This window comes from Scophthalmus maximus, chromosome 5 (genome assembly GCF_022379125.1).
Source record: "Scophthalmus maximus strain ysfricsl-2021 chromosome 5, ASM2237912v1, whole genome shotgun sequence".
NCBI classification, from domain to species: Eukaryota; Metazoa; Chordata; class Actinopteri; order Pleuronectiformes; family Scophthalmidae; genus Scophthalmus; species Scophthalmus maximus.
Genome location: NC_061519.1, coordinates 18,545,061 through 18,563,766, shown reverse-complemented (window position 1 = coordinate 18,563,766; position 18,706 = coordinate 18,545,061). Strand labels below are relative to the sequence as shown.

The following is an 18,706-nucleotide window of genomic DNA, read 5'->3' as shown; positions in this document are numbered from 1 at the left end:
TTTCAGAAAAAAACTATACATACTTATCACAACTCTCTGGGATTCCAAGATAAAAACATTTCCAAACATTTTTTTTTTTTTTTTACCAAAAAAGAGCTGAGCACTGATCTTTCACTTTGACAATCTTAGCACGTGTCAAAGGTCAGCGATGAGACGGTTAAACAGTTAAAAGCTCTATATAGCAAATATTCTCACTTACACCGAACAACTTGTGCCTTGTAGGGAACAGAGGATGCACTGTAAATGACTCACAATAGGTTTCACATTCCTTTTTTCGGTGTGTGTGTACTTTTGGGATTTTTCTCACCTCGAGATATCCATGCAACTAAGATTGGAGGGCACAGGACTGACATCTAGTTGTCGTAGCTCTGTGGGGAGAAATCCAAATACATTAACCTACAGCAATGGGAGAGGCAATCTATTACAACAGCAGGTGGATCGTGGGTAGAGTGTGGAGGGGACGACAAGTTCAAGAGAGAGAGACAATGAATGTGGCATTGGCCTGAAAGTATGAAATGACGGTTTAGAGAAGAGAAACTTTTTTTGTCATTGATTTCAAATGAGAGAGGGAAGGGGATCTGTCTTGTTTTGCCCTTGCAGAGAACCAAAAAGTCCCTTTGTGACAAACCCACCGTTGTTGGATGCGTAGATGCCTTTGAGCAAGCAGCCCTTGGCCTTGAGGCTGGCGATGCGGTTTCTCTCGCAGTGAAGTACCTCCAGTCTAGGGAAGACTGAGGCGTCCAGGTCCGTCAGCCTGTTATCCCTCACGTCCAGCTGGGTCACGTGCCTCAGCAGGTCAGGCTCATCCGGCACCATGCTGGAGATTTTATTCAGCCTGACAGAAGGAAGCAAAGGTTTAACTCCGGTTGGATGTGGTTGAACTGCACACGGGCTGTAAGCCTTTCTTGTCAGGCAGAGAACATGCCTCAGGTGATCGCTGGTATATTGTGCAGCTGCTTGAGGTCTTTTTAGCTTCAAGTAAACTGATTTAGACATGAAATACAAAAATATATTATTCCCTTCCATAAACAAAAGCAGAATTTATAGTTTCAGATGAAAGCAACGGCAAACTATGGCTAGAAAAAACAAACAGTTGTCAAGCAGAAACAGGGAGCTGCAACCAGCAGTTGATTATTTTGTGATTATTATTTCTGACATGAGCTTTAACCCATTAGAGGATTACTCTGTAAAAAATGTCTATTACAATTTCGCAAATTCCAAGATGGCTCCTTCAAGTTGTATATTTTGTCGAACAGTGAGAACGAAACCCAAAAAATCATCAGATCTAAAATTAGATGAAACAGAAGCAGCTTTCAGACATGCACTGCAGTCCCGACATTTTCCACAATCTCCTGCTGTGTTCTTCATATGTTCACGACAAACTTCGGAAAATGTCTGGACCCAATTTTCTGGGCATTTTCCTGAGTTCAAGTCTGAAAACAGCTAGAGAAAAGCAGCGAGTCCTCACAATTGAGAAGGCTTAAAGGAGCAAACGTTTGGCATTCCTGGGGGGGACAATTGACTAAAAACTCATTGACTGGAGTTTTTGAGCTCTAAGGTTAAGAAAGTTTCAAACAATGACCACAACCGCATCAGAGATACCAAGTGATCTTTGCCCAAACAGGGGAGAAATGCTCAGAAACGTATTTACTGACCCTGTTTGAGCAAAGTCAGAAGGAGTGAAGTATTAACTGCAAAATACTGCAAGTCACTACAGCTCTGTGCTTTTCCACACAGAGGGAAGACACCTGATGGAGCCACTACGGGCAAATGATTCCCCGATTCCGTGCTGTCAGGCTGTCGGATCAGGTTTTGGCTTCCTCTTAGTGTTTATGTTTCTATCATTAGTGGGAAAATGGGTCAGTGAGTACAGTGAATGGAATATGTATGACTGGGGATTGGAAATAGCACTTTTCGTAATGTCCGACATTAATTATAAAAACCCCCGTCATAAATCACATTTTAGATGCTTTCTATAAAAATGTGTAATAATCTGCCTGTACCTTAAATCGATGTGTTTGACTCGGAGCAGTCTGAAATTCTGCAGGGTGAGTGTTTCTAGGTTGTTGCCCGCCATGCACAGCTTCTCCATGGAGGCCAAGCGCTCCAGCACCTGGGGGACGTGGTCGAACTGGTTGAAGGAAAGGCCTAAGTAGCTCAGCCTCTGGAGGGAACCCAGCTCACTGGGCAGCTCATCGAGACTGTTGCCATCCAAGAGGAACGTCTGCAAACTGAGAGAGGGACATGAGGTTAGGCGACCGACCTCATTCATGAAAGAGGTGATGGGGCTTAATTTCTCCACAGTGTAGCTCCGGGGCAGTGACACTGTACTAACTAGGATTTGTTCCAAGTTTCAGCGTTCATTATCACTACACTTAACATTCAGCAGATGGCAGTAGAATCATACGCGCCCTACTGGCCACTTCAGGAATCTACAGGCATTCCAAACCATTCAGGCGGATTAACTTCTCATCTCGCCTTTTTTTCCAACAGACATACCTGTGCATCTATTTTCAAATGAAGTCTCAGTTTGAAGCGCGTGTCAAATCCAAGCTGTCAGTACTGATTATATAAAAATTACAGAACAATGCAGTATCCTGTGTAATTATGAAGGGGCATAATACAGACATGATAACATTTTCAGGCCCCTAATTCATAAACACCTCTAAATATTTTTGAATTTTGCAGACACTCCTCTATAAAGTGAAATATTAGAGCCTTTCCACAAGGAAAGTGGCTGTTACCGGAGCTCAACCACATTTTTTTTTAGGTATTCTCAAGTTCTCTCATGAGGAAAAAAATGGTATTCATCCAGCAAAATCAGCTCGTTCAGTTCACTTGAAAATGTTAGCTAGGAACTATGGATTTTGCAATTTCTATTGGGGGGGCAGAGTAACCTAGTCAATATAATCCTCAATGAAATGCAAAAAAGCTTGCAGAGAAAAGCTAAGGTGGACACCTTAATACAAGCAATTAGCCCAGTAACAATAAATAAATTAAGAAAATAAAAAAATTGACCAAGGTTTATTTTGTGTATTGTCGAGCAGCTAATACACAGCCCAGGGACGGGGCCGTGACTCACTGGAAAGCACCACAGATGATCAGTGCACATTTTGTTGTTGTCGTTGTTGCTTACATGCTGAAACTAGCAAAGTTCACCACAGCAGTTGTTATGCCATGTGCTGGTTGTTAGGTAACATTTGGCTATGTAAAGTTTTCACATTCAAACTAGAAAAAAATGCTGTTGGTCTGTTCCACCAGCCCCAAGATGACATCAGCGCGATGCACTGCTCGCATGCCAGTGGTAAACCACTGCGACGCAAAAGTGAAAGAGTTGGAAAATCACCAACATCACAATCTACCAACAGCGAGGAGATGAGGAATGATTCAATAACTAGCAAAGGAAGAACAGCTATAGTGCAGTTAAGAGTAGATCTACAAAATACGTGAACATTAGATTCAGGAATGTTCAAACTCTGAGTTATAGATCTTGAACCCCACAGTGGGGTCTCATCCCATCCCCTCGTCCGCATCAACAACCTCCTGTTGTTACCCACTTGGTCATAGCTCCCACGGAGCTGGGGACAGAGGCCAGGTAGTTACAGCTGATGTTGACCTCCGTCAGGGTGGAGATGTCGCAGATGGCGAGTGGAAACTGACCGAGGTGGTTGTTGGACAGGTTGAGGCTTCGCAGACGGGAAAACCTGCAACATGACGAAAGAAAAGAATTAATGACATCGTGGACAGAAGAAAGAGAAGAGAAGAGATGTTCATAAATATCTTAATGATTGAATTAATGGGCAATACATCCAAGTATAGCTTGCACTGAATTTGTTTAAGTGAAAAACACGCAGTTGGATTCTACACACCCATAAACAAAACCTTCCTCTGGACTAAACCGTCACATTTAATTGTTGAGCAAACAAGCATGGCATTGACGCCTGTGTTGTTTATTCAAACACGGATGACCAGTGGCATTTGGCGCGGTGTCCCATGGCAGAGCGGTGACCTTCAGAGGGGTTAGCCCCTCGGTGGAGAGGGAGACAAGGGATAAAGGGCGGAGCGAGGAAAGGACTCTCTCTCTGTCCTTATTTACCCATCTACACAATTAAAGACACACACACACACACACACACACACACACACACACAAACATGCAAGCTGCTAACACCTCTCATGCGGACAGATAAAGCAGCTATGTCAAGTCAGAGATTGGCAACAAACCATATTAGCACCGCAGGCTGGAGCAGCTGCTGAAACTGGCACAGTCAGATTTTACTCCCCACGTGAACACATAGGGGACACACGAGCATGAGCTCACTCACACACACACACACACACACACACACACACACACACACACACACACACACACACACACACACACACACACACACACACACACACACACACACACACACACACACACACACACACACACACACACACACACACACACACACACACACACACACACACAGTGATGAGGAAAAGGCAAACAAAATGTCAGGGCTATTGATTAGGTTGGCCAAGTAATTCCAGGTGAGGGTGACTCCTGCAGGCAGTGGGTGGGGGATGTGTGGGAAAATGTCATTCCACCAATAAATCAACCTCTGCAATCTGCTGAGTAACGCTCACACCCCCCTCCCCAGACTCCCTCCTTGTCTGTGTCACGCTCTGTCATTCTATCCTATCGGGCTATTCTCTTTTCTCCTCACTCCTTTCCTCTTGGAGTTAAAGAAAAAAATTGAGCCTGTTTTAGCACACTGTTTTGGTTTTGCCCACCACAAATTCTGTTCTCATTGACCAATCTACAGTTGCTTCTTTTGTTCAGTAAAGAAATTCCTATTTACCAACTATACCTGGCCAGCACCAGGGAACACACGAGACAGACATATTCAGCAACTACCTCCAGTAGCCAGCAAGAGCTAGATATTCTAGATACAACAGACAATTGGACTGAATAATGGACATTTGTCAGGTGGACATTACCACAACATACAAACAATAACAGCTGTATAAGATGTTATTGTGTTTACAGCTTCTTGCACTGCCTCCCAACAAGTGGCTCAAATAACTGCCCATGTAGCTTTAAATCTGCATATCATATATAATTTTTTTAATTGAATTGTCAAATAAAACTCTCCACGAATCCATGGAGCCTTTTTGCTTCTTTAAGCAAGCTTGTTATGATATTCCAGCATGAAACTCCTCTTTAATCAACCTCATTAGTTGCTTTGAGCTAAAGCTCTGATAAACCCACTGACAGCAGAAAGATAAAGTTAGCAGCTAGCTGATGAACGTAGAGGAGTCTTTGTACCAGCTACAAAGCCAGATTTTTGATGAAGAGGGAACAAGAGGTAAAGGAAGAGTGAATATTGGACTTACTGTGAACAGAGAGACACAACTCTGAATGAATGCTAATTACTGTGTCTGCTGAATATGTAGCAGCTCAGCCGCTTGCCAACATTATCTTTCCAGCATTATGTCAATATTGTTTTTTAGCTCTTTCTCCTGACCCCAAGAGGCCCAAATAAATGGTTGATGCAACTTTAATCCTTTCGCTTGTCCTTAAAATCCCCCCTTCTCTTTGCCACCTCACTGACCTCCTTCTCTTTTTCCTTACCCCACTCTCTTCCTTGCCTTTCGTGTCCTTTGTAACTCACCAAAGTGTCATACATATGTAAATAAACAGGCCAACAATTCAATCATATGCCATGAGGACGTCAGGCAGCCATGCATCAGTGAGCGGTGACCTCTGTCTCAGAGTGAGATGGATGCTGGGAGAGGCAGAGCCATGCCAGAGTAATGAGCTGGTATCCCAGACAACTGATTATGCATATCTGATTGGCCGCTCACCCGCCAGTTAGTATACATGGCCAGAGAGAAAAGAAGGGGGAGAGGCATGTGACAGGTTCAAACATTCCATTGCTCTTGGAAAAATACAAAGCACTGACTCCATGTTAGATGTCGGGGAAGGCCAGTGTTTATGTTGAGACAAAAACAGACTCTCACACAACCACCCACACCAAAACACATGCACCCACATTCATAGTAGGCTGCACACAGAGTATGATTGTTTGTGACTCTGGAGTCTCTCAGGGGCAAAGTGGATACTCCAGTAACTCTGCTACATGCTTCTATATGTCAAAAGGGCTCTATTTTCAGCTAACTATTCATCTCTTTCTCATTACTGACCTATTTTTCTCTCGTGCTGGGTCAAACGCGGATGAGCCTACTTAGGGTTTGGCAAAGCTACATGGATGTTACCTCGCCTGACCAGCAGGGGAGCTGTGTTTCATGTGCTCAGATTTAAAAACATGTCCCTCTCACATCATCTTCTTTTTAACACCAGTTATTATTGAGAGGATCAAAAAAACTACACATAATATCCTGACCTACTCAGCCATAATTTCTATCAGGGAGACAGAAGCATGAAAGAGGGAGGACAATACACTGACTTACATTCATTTCCTGGAGACTTGAGCATAACTACTACTTGTCTTATTCTAACCTTAACCTAAACCTAACTTTATCCAAACCTTAAAACATCTTCATCTTAAAATGGGATGATTTACATTATCGGGACTTGCTTATTGTCCACATAAGGAAAATAAGTCCCCATAATGTGACTGTGTGAACAGATTAACAACCATCTCAGAGAGAAGAAAAAAACTGAATGCCATACTGTATCAAGACTTTGTATGCACTGACCCCAAATCTGTAGCCTGCAGACACTTCTCTCTCTCTCTCTGTCCCTCACAAACACACACACACACACACACACACACACACACACACACACACACACACACACACACACACACACACACACACACACACACACACACACACACACACACACACACACACACACACACACACACACACACACACACACACACACACACACACACACACACAGTCTTAGTCTTGGATGCAGGCTTTAATCTGGGACCATGATAAGCATGCAGCAGATGGTGCCCACAGAGAGAGAGAGTGAGGGAGGCCAAGGACATTAAAAGCTTCCCTGCAGTTGCATCTACCCCTTTCGGCTCTGAGCTTGTTTGGCCTGGCCTGGTACAGCACAGCCCTGGCTGGCCTCTTTGGGCTCCATGTGCCAATGGCCACAGTCCTGCTCAGATCGATGGCTTGCAAAGTGTAGTCAAAAGCTAAAGCTGTCCAATCCAGACAGCCATGACCTGCTGTGTCTCGTCTCTCTCCTCCTTGTACAACTGCCCAGCCCATCTCCTGCTGTGGCCAAATTATGTTAAGCTTTGCTAAACCTTCTCAAGTCTCATCTTGCCCAAAACAGCCCATCGAAACCACCCTCAAACTGTAACGCCTCCTCAAGTCCCTTCTCTCCTTTCCTTTCTTTACCCTCTTCCTGCCATTTCCGCTCATCGTAGCTCAGCTTCAGTTGTTGTTTACTGTAGATTTTACGATGGCACTGTACCTCTGCAGCTGCTGAAGCCGCTGGTCTGCAGGCAGGAAGTTGTGTTTGAGGTTGAGGTGGGTAAGGTCGTGGCTGTAGAAGAGATTGGTAGGGAGTTGCTCCAGGCTGCAGCAAGACAGGTCTACCGAGTTTATTCTCTGGGACACCATCTAGACGGAGGTGGGGAGGGAAGCGGGAAGATTTTAGAGGTTATGTGGAGAAAGAGAAAAAGAAATATGGAGTTTAACGGGATTATCTCATTCCACACACAACTCTACTGGTGTGTGCGTGTGTATGTGTGTATGTGTGTGTGTGTGTGTGTGTGTGTGTGTGTGTGGCCGAGGGGTCAAACGTCATCCAAAAGCCAATCTTTTCAGGATTAGTGTCAGAAGAAGTCAAGGGAAAGTCCAGCAGGTTAGTGACCTAGCATCACATCTTACATCATCATCTAATCTAGTTAACTGCCGGTGTGAGGCGCAGTTAACCTCTGATCATTTATTAGTCAAATATACAGGAACTCAGAAGCTGCGATCTAAAACGAATGGACAGCGTGAACGTCCGCCCTCTTCTCAGAAGAGAAAATCTACCCTCAGTGAACTTGAGCCTCTCAGAGTGGAGTTAGCTAGAGGCTCAGCCGTTGTCACTGGGGCACGTGCTGATTCTTTCCAGGCTCCTATTCTGAGTGGCCCGCTGGGTGCTGGTGACATGCATGTCCCTGTTAATATTTAGAAAGGAGGGTTTCTGGCTATGGCCTACTTGAGTTCAAATGAGAGGAAAGAGAGAGCGAGAGAGAGCCATGAGTGTTGTTTATGCTCCCAGTGGCACTTGGGTTACCTCAGAGCAGGCAGCAGTAAAATGTGCATTTTTTCAATCTACTTCACTCACACGGACAGTGTGGTGACACATTTTCATGCTTTCAACTTGCAGTCACCCGTGATAAATATGCGGTAAAATGCAGATGACCCATAAGCAGCATATGCTCACGTTCTCCTCCTTTTATTTGTCTTACTCCCGTGCACACACACACACACACACCCAGTAGTACCTTGGCAGCATGTCTGTGCCAGCGCAGGTGCTCCGTGAAGCTGTCAAAGCTGACGTAGTAGGTTTGACTCTGAGGCCCCGCCGAGCTGAAGGCCAAACAGTGATTGTGCTTCTTCACCTCCTCCACCTGCAGCACAACACACACACACAGGGGTGACATTAGAGTTTGAAATACTGACATCTCTGACCCTCCCCTGAATAGAAATGATAACTCCCATGCCTATAGAGTCAGACAATAGGAATGCAGGAAGCAGAGGAAAACCTGACACATGGGACGTCTCAGCAGATTAGTTCTCATTTGAAACGGCTTCAGCTGAGGGAAATAAGATGCTTAATGGCTGCGGGGTAAACAAATTCAGCCATCCGGAAGCGCACCCGTGAAAATACATAAGGCACACGCGATCATATAATGAACATGTGCGTGACATGAGCAAGAATAAATGTATTTCAAATTGGCTTTTTAGAACACGTGGAGTCACGCACACACTCAAGCACATGGGAATCTGTGAATGAATGGCTGACTGGTTATGGTGTCTGAACAGAATACCCACAAACATGCAGAGGCTTTGTGTGCACGAATAGTTGACTAGAGGTCATGTGCCGTGCGAGTAATGTTTAAAAACTAGGTGTGGTGTGTTCTTTGTGTCAGGCGGACGAGGAGACAGGGTTAGTCAGGAGAGCCTTTAGTGCTTAATCACTGGCATTGCAGATACACAGATCCATAAAGCAATAAACAAGATAAAGGTAATTTATGGGCAGGCAGTTTACAGAGAGAAATACAGCCACTTGGATGTTACAGTGACCCATTAAACTAAATATTATTGCATGTCTTGACTCCAGGTGAAAAATGGACAAAAATATTTTGACTTTGTGAAGCCTGGCTTGCATCGCTTCTGTTTGACCTTTAGCTTAAATGGAAAAAAAATTTAAGCAGGAAGTCTTCCTGGCCGACAAACTAAAGGACAAACAGTTGCTCAAGGTAAAATGTCGTCAAGGACAAACTTCCCTGCAGTAGACAGTTGCAGAGGGTAATTATACTTTGTCAGGTCGCTCTCCTGTGATATGACATTATGAGTTTATCATCCAAAGCATAAATTACACAACATCCCTCATAAAAGACCAGGATGACGGGAAAAAAAATAAAAGATTATACGATGCCAGTCCTTTCCCTGATGTGGTGCGACTTTTACGTACTTTTCCTCCAATGAGCGGCAGGATGTGCATCTTCCCTGTCTGGCTCTCCTTCACTGAGGAGACGATGAGGCATGTGCCGCAGAGGATGACCTGCCGCCTGGTCCATCGGTTGACCGGTAGCTGAAGCTTCCCTTTGCGAACGTTGTATGTCCCCGACAGCTGCACCCGCTCTGAGTTCTCAATGCTTTGGGGTTTTCCTGGATTAAACAAAATAAATGAGGGACATTGTGCAGTTAGTAGTGTCGAAAATTTAATAGATACTGTTTAAGAAAAAGAATAATACAAAAAAAGCATTCAGCCACTGAATAGAAATCAATAACATAAATAGATGAATATCAACTTAGTCATTGTCAAGAAAAAACCTGCTAGTGGCGCCAGATCAACGCAATTACAAGGGTTTATCTTCTGGGTACCATGAATATATCTGCAAAGAACTCCATGGCAATCCATTCAATGGTTATCGGTGTAGCTTAGCGTGGCTTTAACAAATCTTCATAGCTAGCTCCGACTTAATGCCACAAAATGAGAAATATACGCACAGTGGTTAGTGCTGTCTTAGTATTAGAGCTAAATACAGCACAGCTGTCATCCTCGCATGTCCTATTTTGCACATAGAATTGAATAGTCTAGATTCGCATTCAGTGAAGCTCTCGGCCTCAAACCCAATACCCGGTGCACCACTTCTAAGTTTACGGGCTTAGAATGTTTCCGAGTTGCCTTTATTCTGTTTTATCCATCTGTCTTCCTCTCCTCCATGCCCTGTTCTCTTGCTTCACCGCCAGCCTGCCAAACCTGACAGTCAGTCTGCTTATCAGGCGTTCTGTCAGCCAGGCTGTCTTATCGCTCTGTCTAAGCATCCACCTGCTTTCTGTCTACCTCCACCTCCGCAAAAAAACCTCCCCGGGCTGGCATGTGCTGTCCTCCTCTCCCCCCACTCTCTCTACTCTACTATCTGTCCGGCTGCCTGGCTTTTGGTTTCTCCGTTCTATCTGTAGTTTTGTGATTATTCCTTGCTTGCAGCATGTTAAACAACTTTTTCCATATCGCCAAAAGATTCAGGGCTTGGTTTACGAAAAGTTTTCCCTTCCAAGTGTCAGATGGCTTTTAAAAAGGTGTTTTTATTTGCTCTGTCTCTTTCAACCACATATTGCCACTATGTGTGATTTTCTGCACAGCATGCCAGCATTCCCAAATCAGGAGTGGCGTGTAACGTGTATATAGATAGATATTATATAGATGACTTTAATAATCCCCCAGGGGGAATTTAATTTGTTATAGAAGCCATACAGTGAGCGACAAGTTTTAAAAAGTACACAAATGAAGAAAATAAAAAAAAGGTGCTGAGAAATATGATTACATTTAGTCCAGATATAATTATGTGTAACATGTTACAACAGCGTCAGCATCCTGTCCCATGACGCCGGCTCTACCTTCAACACACACATCAATCTGGCTCTGTGACTACCTCCGCTGGTGGGACAAAAACTTCGCCCACTCTCGTACAGAACCGTGAGGCAGAATAAAGGCACAGCATTCCCGCTGGGTATAAAAGGAGCTACTGTCTTTTTCTCGCACATTTCACTTCCACACAAACACAACAGGGTGACGTCGAGGGGCGGTGTGGAGGTGAGCTGAAGAGAGGAAGATAAGAGTCAGTAGGGTATACAAGAGCGAACTTGCACACAATCGCATGGCTTTAAATAATTCAGATAAAAGGCTAACGCAGTCGCGTACTACGCTGCACGCTGACCTCAGCCAACACACTCAGCAGAGTTTAATAAGATCCTGACCAGAGGTCCTGAGGTCATGCAGATAAACACAAATATTTTATTCTGATGATTTTTTACCAACATGTTCGCAATTGAATTCACCTTGAATTGACCTTTTCCTCCGCGCGCTACAAACTAATCTTGTCCTCAGCACGATCAATAGTCTAGTTTGCAAACGGATATTCGCTCTGACTAAGCGCTTAGCGTGTAAAATAACACGCTGTTGTTAAATGTAGATTGGGAGTCGTGTTTGACTGTGAGCGTGAGCTGCTTTCGGTGTATGCTCAAACAGCAGAGCCTATCATCCAAAACCAGTGGGCATGTGCTGTAGTAGAGCACACAAGCCTCTGAACAACTGTAGAAGATAGCACAAGGAAAGCACATTGATTTTTATCTGAAGGAAAAGTGCGAGAACGAAACACACGTCAGGGCAAACAAGTAAGACCCTCCGAACAGCATGCTTGACAAAATGCTGAAGTCGTAGCATTAACATTTCTTCCATGTGGGATGGAGAACTCCAGATATGACACTTGCAAACACTCTGATATGTGTGTAAACGGCTTTCACACAAGTGGGTGGTTCTGGAGATAAAGATGTGTGTGTATCTCACTGCTTTAAATGAAGGGCTGTTTGCACACCTGCCAAGCATCGGCCCTATTTTAGCAGCCAATGTACCTCACACTGCGCTGAAAGCTGTAAACACATCTATGATATACTGTATATGACAATGTACAGTTGCATAAAATCAAAACCTGCCAATCATTATCTAGAGATAAATATGGATAAATACATTTAAATGAGCTACCAGGCACACACCTGTAATATGTAAGATATTTCTTCTTACATGTTAATGTATAAAACTCTGCTGAAATCCCATTATGGAAAAAAAATTGCTAGCAAATTCACCTAAATATCTGAATAAAAGACGACTTGTGTACTCTTTATAGTGCTTCATTCAAATCCCCACAGGCATTAAAGTGAGCTGATAATTTTAATTTGTGCCTTAGTCCCAGAAGGGAGATCTTTTCTTTGGAAAAGTATAGTAGGTATCATCACCATAAAATCTGTTAAAGTCTATAACTGAGGGGCAATGGACGTAGCCGGCTGCCTCATTGTGTCTTACCTGCACTGCCTCCAAAAACGGCACACTGCCCCTTTTCTCAGTTCTGGTTCCCTTTCTCTCCACCGCTCCACTCTCATTTAATTGCACTTCTGAAACCAGTGGTGTGTGTAGCAACCGAATAAACCTGCAGGTTGTTATCTCTCTCTTCAAAATGGTCATCATTACCAAGCACTCCAACATTAATAAAAAGACTGGGCAATTGTATTGTTGTGAGTATATGTACACACAGTGGTATCGGCTCGGGCTACGACCAAAATTCCAAATCGTTTTGGGTTGGATATCATTTTTGGGAGGGAGGGGGAGTGGAGGAAGGGGCGTAAACAAGAAAAAAATCTGGGTCTTATTTGCTTAATTTCTGATCATTCCTGTCTATCGTAATAACACATCCTGGCATGCACCAGCTCTACTGCTGATTGGGTAAACTGTCAACCTGGCCCCGTGGCAACCATGACACCTATTGTGCACACAAGTAGTAAGACATCAGGTTTCCTCTTTCATCTTCACTTAGACCTAGGTGGTCAAGATAAGTGAGTTATACTGGGGACCGAGGTTTTCTTTAAGAGGAAACATGGGGAAGGGAATGATAAGGAACATTGGATAAGGAAGCAAACTGAAGATATGAGTTTGAAAGGAAAGCATTTATCAGCATGTAAATAAAAAAACATTTATAACAAATATTATATTAACACGCTGATATTTTGATGTTGCTATCTTTTGGTTTAAGTCCATGAAATGCACACATCTGCTTTAAACCTGAATAAAAGGGAAAAATTAATGCAGCATAATATCACATTCCACCGGTAGTTAATCAAGAGTCAGTGTTAATGTTAGGTTGTTACACAGAATATATACTACGCCCAATGCATTCATCACCCACTTTATATTCTACGCTACACGCGCAAAGATGACACGATGGGTGATCGGTACATTTAAATCCCAGATCATCACCACCACCAATATCTAATCGCGTAAATCCATCTGTCCACCATATTCCATCCAAATCCATGCGATATCTTGCAAACCAGACAGACCGGTTACCCCCTTTCCAACTTCACTGGCTGCCAGAGGTAACCAGCATGAGCATATTTTCATGACTGAGCTTCGAGAAGGGGTGTGTGTGTGTTGCATTAGACAAATTATTCACAAGCTTTTAGCCTCAATATGTCACATGGGCATATTGCTACTATTTTTAGGCCTTTTGTTGGAACGTGTTCGCTCCCACACAAGCATATGCACAAAACACAGGCACAATGCTCCACCACCACACACACACGCACACACGCACACGCGCGCACACACACACACACACACACACACACACACACACACACACACACACACACACACACACACACACACACACACACACACACACACACACACACACACACACACACACACACACACACACACACACAGTGACAGTGATTAACCATCTCCATATGTGCATCCATCTAATTTTTGTCCCTGAATGTTAATGGGCCCCCCAAAAATAAATTCAGAGGGAGAACAGCAGACGGCTTAAGTGGGCTGCTTTTGTGATAGAAGTCGGAAAGCTCCTCCTGTGTGGATGTTGCAGTTTACAACTATCCCACATGCACATGGGATGACTGGACGGAGGCAAATGTTTTGGTCCGACCATGGGAATGCACATTGGAGGAAGCAGGGAGATGGGTGTGACTCCCACGTGAGCATCCTGTTTACTGGGGTGGACCAGAGACAAGCGGGGTACAGTAAGGGGAAGGAAGTTATTGGGAGACAGTTATATTCCGAATGTATGAACCACAACGGCCACCTACACTAGAAATATTTTGAGCAGCAATGATGTTAGTCATGGTGGCCATCCCATAATCTATGGGTGATGCATAAGATGGGAATTCAAAAATAATACGACAGGCCCCGCAAGGTGGGTGTGCAGAAGTCACAGTCTGTTCCTAGATACTACAGTGTGTGTTTGTGTTAGTTACTGGAAAGGGCTTCCTTCCTTTTTCCCCAGGCTCAGGAAGAGACATTTCCCTCTGTTCCATTACCCGTGTGATCGCACCCTTACTGCTTGAGACCGATGAGCCAGCGCCTTAAATCACTAATCTCACATTCAATGATGAAAACTTAACATAAAGGCACAAACGGATTACAAATGTCCGAGCTATCACTGTGACAGACGGACAAACAATACACCTTCCTGTTTCCATAGAAAAAAATAACGAGAAAACCAACATTATCAAATCCATGTTAATGTCTTTCGATGCTCTAAAATGTAACATTAAAGTGGATGAATTGTTCTTTTATTGACTATAGAAGTGAATAATTTCTGCAACATAAACTCCTCAATTACAAGGAAACTGTCAAAAATTGCAACGTGACATTACTTGCTGGCACTTTCCTTTCATAGTGAGGAACTGGCACTTAACATTTTCAGTTCGATGGAAGACGTAAAGCCTTGTGAACCACACATTACTGTATTATTAAGGCATGAGTATGCAGATGTGTACCAGCTGCTACTGAGCATCCAGCGCTCTCTGAATACAACTGTGTCCGTATTTTTCCAAAGACAACCACGGAGACCACGACTCACGGTGGCCTATCGTCAGTATTCCCAACTAATGTTTCCACTACCAGGATACAAAGCTGCTTCCCAGATGCCCTGCTGGCCCCCGTTCTCCATCACTGTCAGCAATCAGCACCCAAAGGTCGACCTCTTGCCATCCATCACCCATTTAACAGATCAATGTTTCTCTCCTCTGGATTTTGCTCAGTAATAACACAGACGCATCCCCCGATTAATCATCCCGCCGTGCTAAATGTAACGTGACATCAGCACACCTCCACTACCGGATTGGGCATGCCGTACCGTAGGGCATCGATGACCCACATAAGTCACAACGGAGCACGAGCATGCGTAAGTGCACACTTGCTTATTCCATAGGCGGTGACAGATGTGATGCAGCGGATGGCAAGACTCCAGGACCTTTAAATACTTCTAAACCAATATCGGGTCCTTATATCTCCACTATCTGGGTTTTTCATCTCAATTGAGGCTTATTAAGGATCAAACTAGCAAGGAAGCATGTATGAAACACTTGATGGAGGGTGGGGCTCTAATGAACTGTCAGATTGGTCACCCATGCAGTGTTGGAGATACTAACTAACAGCCCACTAGAATTGAGGTAGGAAGTTGGTGGAGGAGCGAAATAGAAATAGATGTAAGACTGAGGAAGAGCCAGCTGTTACTCAGTGACACAAATAGCTGCACTATCCTTCTGTTACAAAACAAGCATGCACACACACACACATACACAGACACAAAGTCAAAATGCATCTACTTAAAAGGTGTGTGTTTGGAGGAGAGGGGAGGATGCGCTATCTGATCCGCTATGTCTCTTTGCCTAAATCGCTCCATTTCTTTATTTGTCTTTTTCTCAGTCTCTGTGGATGAGGTGAGGTGATCACCCTGTCACCCAAAGTGACAGGTTGACTCAGGCGGCGGGTTGACGAGCCTTGCCAGAAGGTGGCAATGGCCACCGCGGGTGACGGGCTGCTCACCGCGCTCACCTAAGTCCTTCACATTTTTCCTTGCGTTACACTTTACCCTCTCCGCGCCTTTCACAACGACACACTCGCTGATCTGTGATAACACAACGCGCCGTGGAGACTTCCAGGAGTGTCATCTAGCTTCACAGTTTCTTAAAAGAGTGATCTGTAATTAGTAGCTACTTAATTGCACAAACATCTTCTTTAGGAGTTGCCACAGGTTCTTATATAAGCAGGGGGAGGCCTTCGCCCTCTGGCACTGAGGAGGTGTTAATGTGTGAAATGTGTCAAGCTGCTCTTTGTGTAAAAGTGATATGACGATGTTTGCAAGGGAAATAAGTGAGATGCTTTTTGCATTATCTTTGTGTGACACTGTATTTTCACATGGGTGTGTCTGTGTTCTTACTTTGAATTTGGTACATCATACATTTGTGGGGCTGCCGTGTTGTCTTCACATTTTATAAAAAATTACAAAGAAGGTTAAAAAACATGAAGCTAAAATAAGGATGAGCTAGAGAGTGCAAAAGCTTTATTCAAGCCACATTCGGCCAAAACTACCATGACCTTTTAGTCCCAGGAACTTGTTTGATGGAGCTAAAAGGTTCTGTCAGTTTCTGTACTTTTGTAAAGTACTATCCCCGAAGCAGGGACTTTTTGGGGGGTAAACAGATTTCCCCTCTGAACTTAATTTCAACTCCGGTCCCTGCAAATCTTTCCAGTTCCTGGGTATTTGAGTCTATATTAAATACAGCACATTAATGCAAAGTCAACTTGAAAGAGCAGTCAACAGGGAAATGACAACACAGACAAACATCTTTATAAACTCTGCAGTGTTTAAACAGCGCCACAAGCAGCTGATTATCTGTATGGGTATTGATTTAATCATCCCTGTTGCCGCTTGCTTTGGTTAACAGTTTAATTAATAAGAAAAATTAAACATGATTAGATTGTTATGCATATTTTAGATTGGTGTGCATGTTTATGTTTTAAAAAAAAGGAAAAGGGAGTGTTACAGTGCAGAGTTTTAACAACCTGGAAAATACTAAAACAATGTCTACCAATAATTCATGAAGTGATGGGTGGTGTGTGAGTGTTTGCACTACGTTTCAAGAGGGCTGACTGAGGAGTGCCTCCAATTCCTCTTGTAAAAAGCCGAGTGACACTCTGCTTTGTGCTCCCGTCTCTATTGACAGTCACTGAACATCTTTCAGCTTAAATAGCTCAGCCGAGGTGACGCTTCTTTTTACCCACCAATCTCCACTGCTGTCGGCTGCTGATGTAGCATTAAAGAGCACTGTTCTTTAGCCCCGGGGAGCTCTGGGAAAAATATGTTGCCATTGGTCCAGGTGACCATGAGACGTCCATCCATCCCCGGAGAGAGGGCAAAGTGGATAATTAATAGCTTGATGGATGCCCTCAAAGTCTGATAGCTCATCTCTCTTAAACCTGTCACCAGGAAGGACACAATCGGAGAGTAGCTCGCACACACACACGCACGCTCACACTATACACAACCTCCTCTTTCAGTCCAGTGAAACACATCCTCAATCCGAATGAGGTCACAGCCTTTAATATCTTTCCCATCAAACCATTATTACGCTTTGGCCCCTGGGGACACGGGAACTAAACACCCCTCTGCTATTAAAGCCGCTGTACAACTTCGGCTATCAGGTCAGTGCACTACCACTCACTGCCTGTAGGGGCACTGTGTGGACACATGATGGCACAGGGACAACCTGAAAGAGGAATTGCTCTGTAATGCTGAATTATCTTTTCTTTTCAGGTTTCTAATTTGTACTTAAATTTGACCCACTTGCAAACTCAGTCATTCTTTTGCATTTTTAATTCCACTCACGGTAGTAGACACACGTGATCCACTTCATATATTTAGGATATCCGGTTAAGCTGACCTGAGGCAAATCAGTGTTCATGAGCAAAAGCAGAAGCAAAACATGTGTAAATATGAAATCATAACTCAGTTATAACCAAACAATCAAACAATATTTGTATAGCACCAGATGAAAATAGCAGAAAAATTAAGTCCTAAGATTAAAACATATAACAGGTAAAATAGAAGAGAATTTACAACATAGATGCCACAAAATAAGTGGATAAAATAATGTCTATACAAACCATACTTATACCATACTCCAGGCTGAAGAGATAGGTTCTAAGCTTATATTTAAAAAGATTTCAACTTTAATAACTCACGCCTGACGGCTGGAATGAGGAACTATGCGGGAAAGGCCCCGTAAGAGGTTAATAAATCATGTTGTGCGGCTATGAATTTTTTAAATGAATGATTTATGTGCACCTCAGTGAAAGAAATAGCAGCGTTTCCAATCGTCAGCCCCGTCCTTCACACTACTGGCTGCATTTGTGAACATGCTTCATCAAGTCATTCAATCAATATCCAGCCTAAAAATAGATGCCGATGCAGTGGACGGCGAGGGGATTGTCGTTGTGGATGCTTGGAGTTGCAGGTGTTGGCATCAGTGTGTGTAAAATGGAAGATTTTCCCCAGTGATTCCCTCTTGTCAGTTGGAAGGGCCGGATGGTGACGTACATGGATGTGTGCTCCCCTTCTCCTGCTCCCCCCTCCTCTTCCGA

The 18,706-nt window shown here is 43.8% G+C and overlaps 1 protein-coding gene across 1 annotated transcript in view; it reads right to left on the bottom strand.

The window, feature by feature from the left end:
- Window positions 1–18,706, bottom strand: part of phlpp1 (PH domain and leucine rich repeat protein phosphatase 1) — a 43,157-nt gene that overhangs the window by 7,390 nt on the left and 17,061 nt on the right. The window contains exons 2-8 of the mRNA XM_035634038.2: window positions 9,674–9,870; window positions 8,481–8,606; window positions 7,457–7,605; window positions 3,558–3,704; window positions 2,004–2,231; window positions 633–835; window positions 308–368 (exon numbers count right to left, since the gene is read on the bottom strand). Of these exons, the coding sequence (XP_035489931.2) occupies window positions 308–368; window positions 633–835; window positions 2,004–2,231; window positions 3,558–3,704; window positions 7,457–7,605; window positions 8,481–8,606; window positions 9,674–9,870 (1,111 nt within the window). The remainder of the gene's footprint in view (window positions 1–307; window positions 369–632; window positions 836–2,003; window positions 2,232–3,557; window positions 3,705–7,456; window positions 7,606–8,480; window positions 8,607–9,673; window positions 9,871–18,706) is intronic.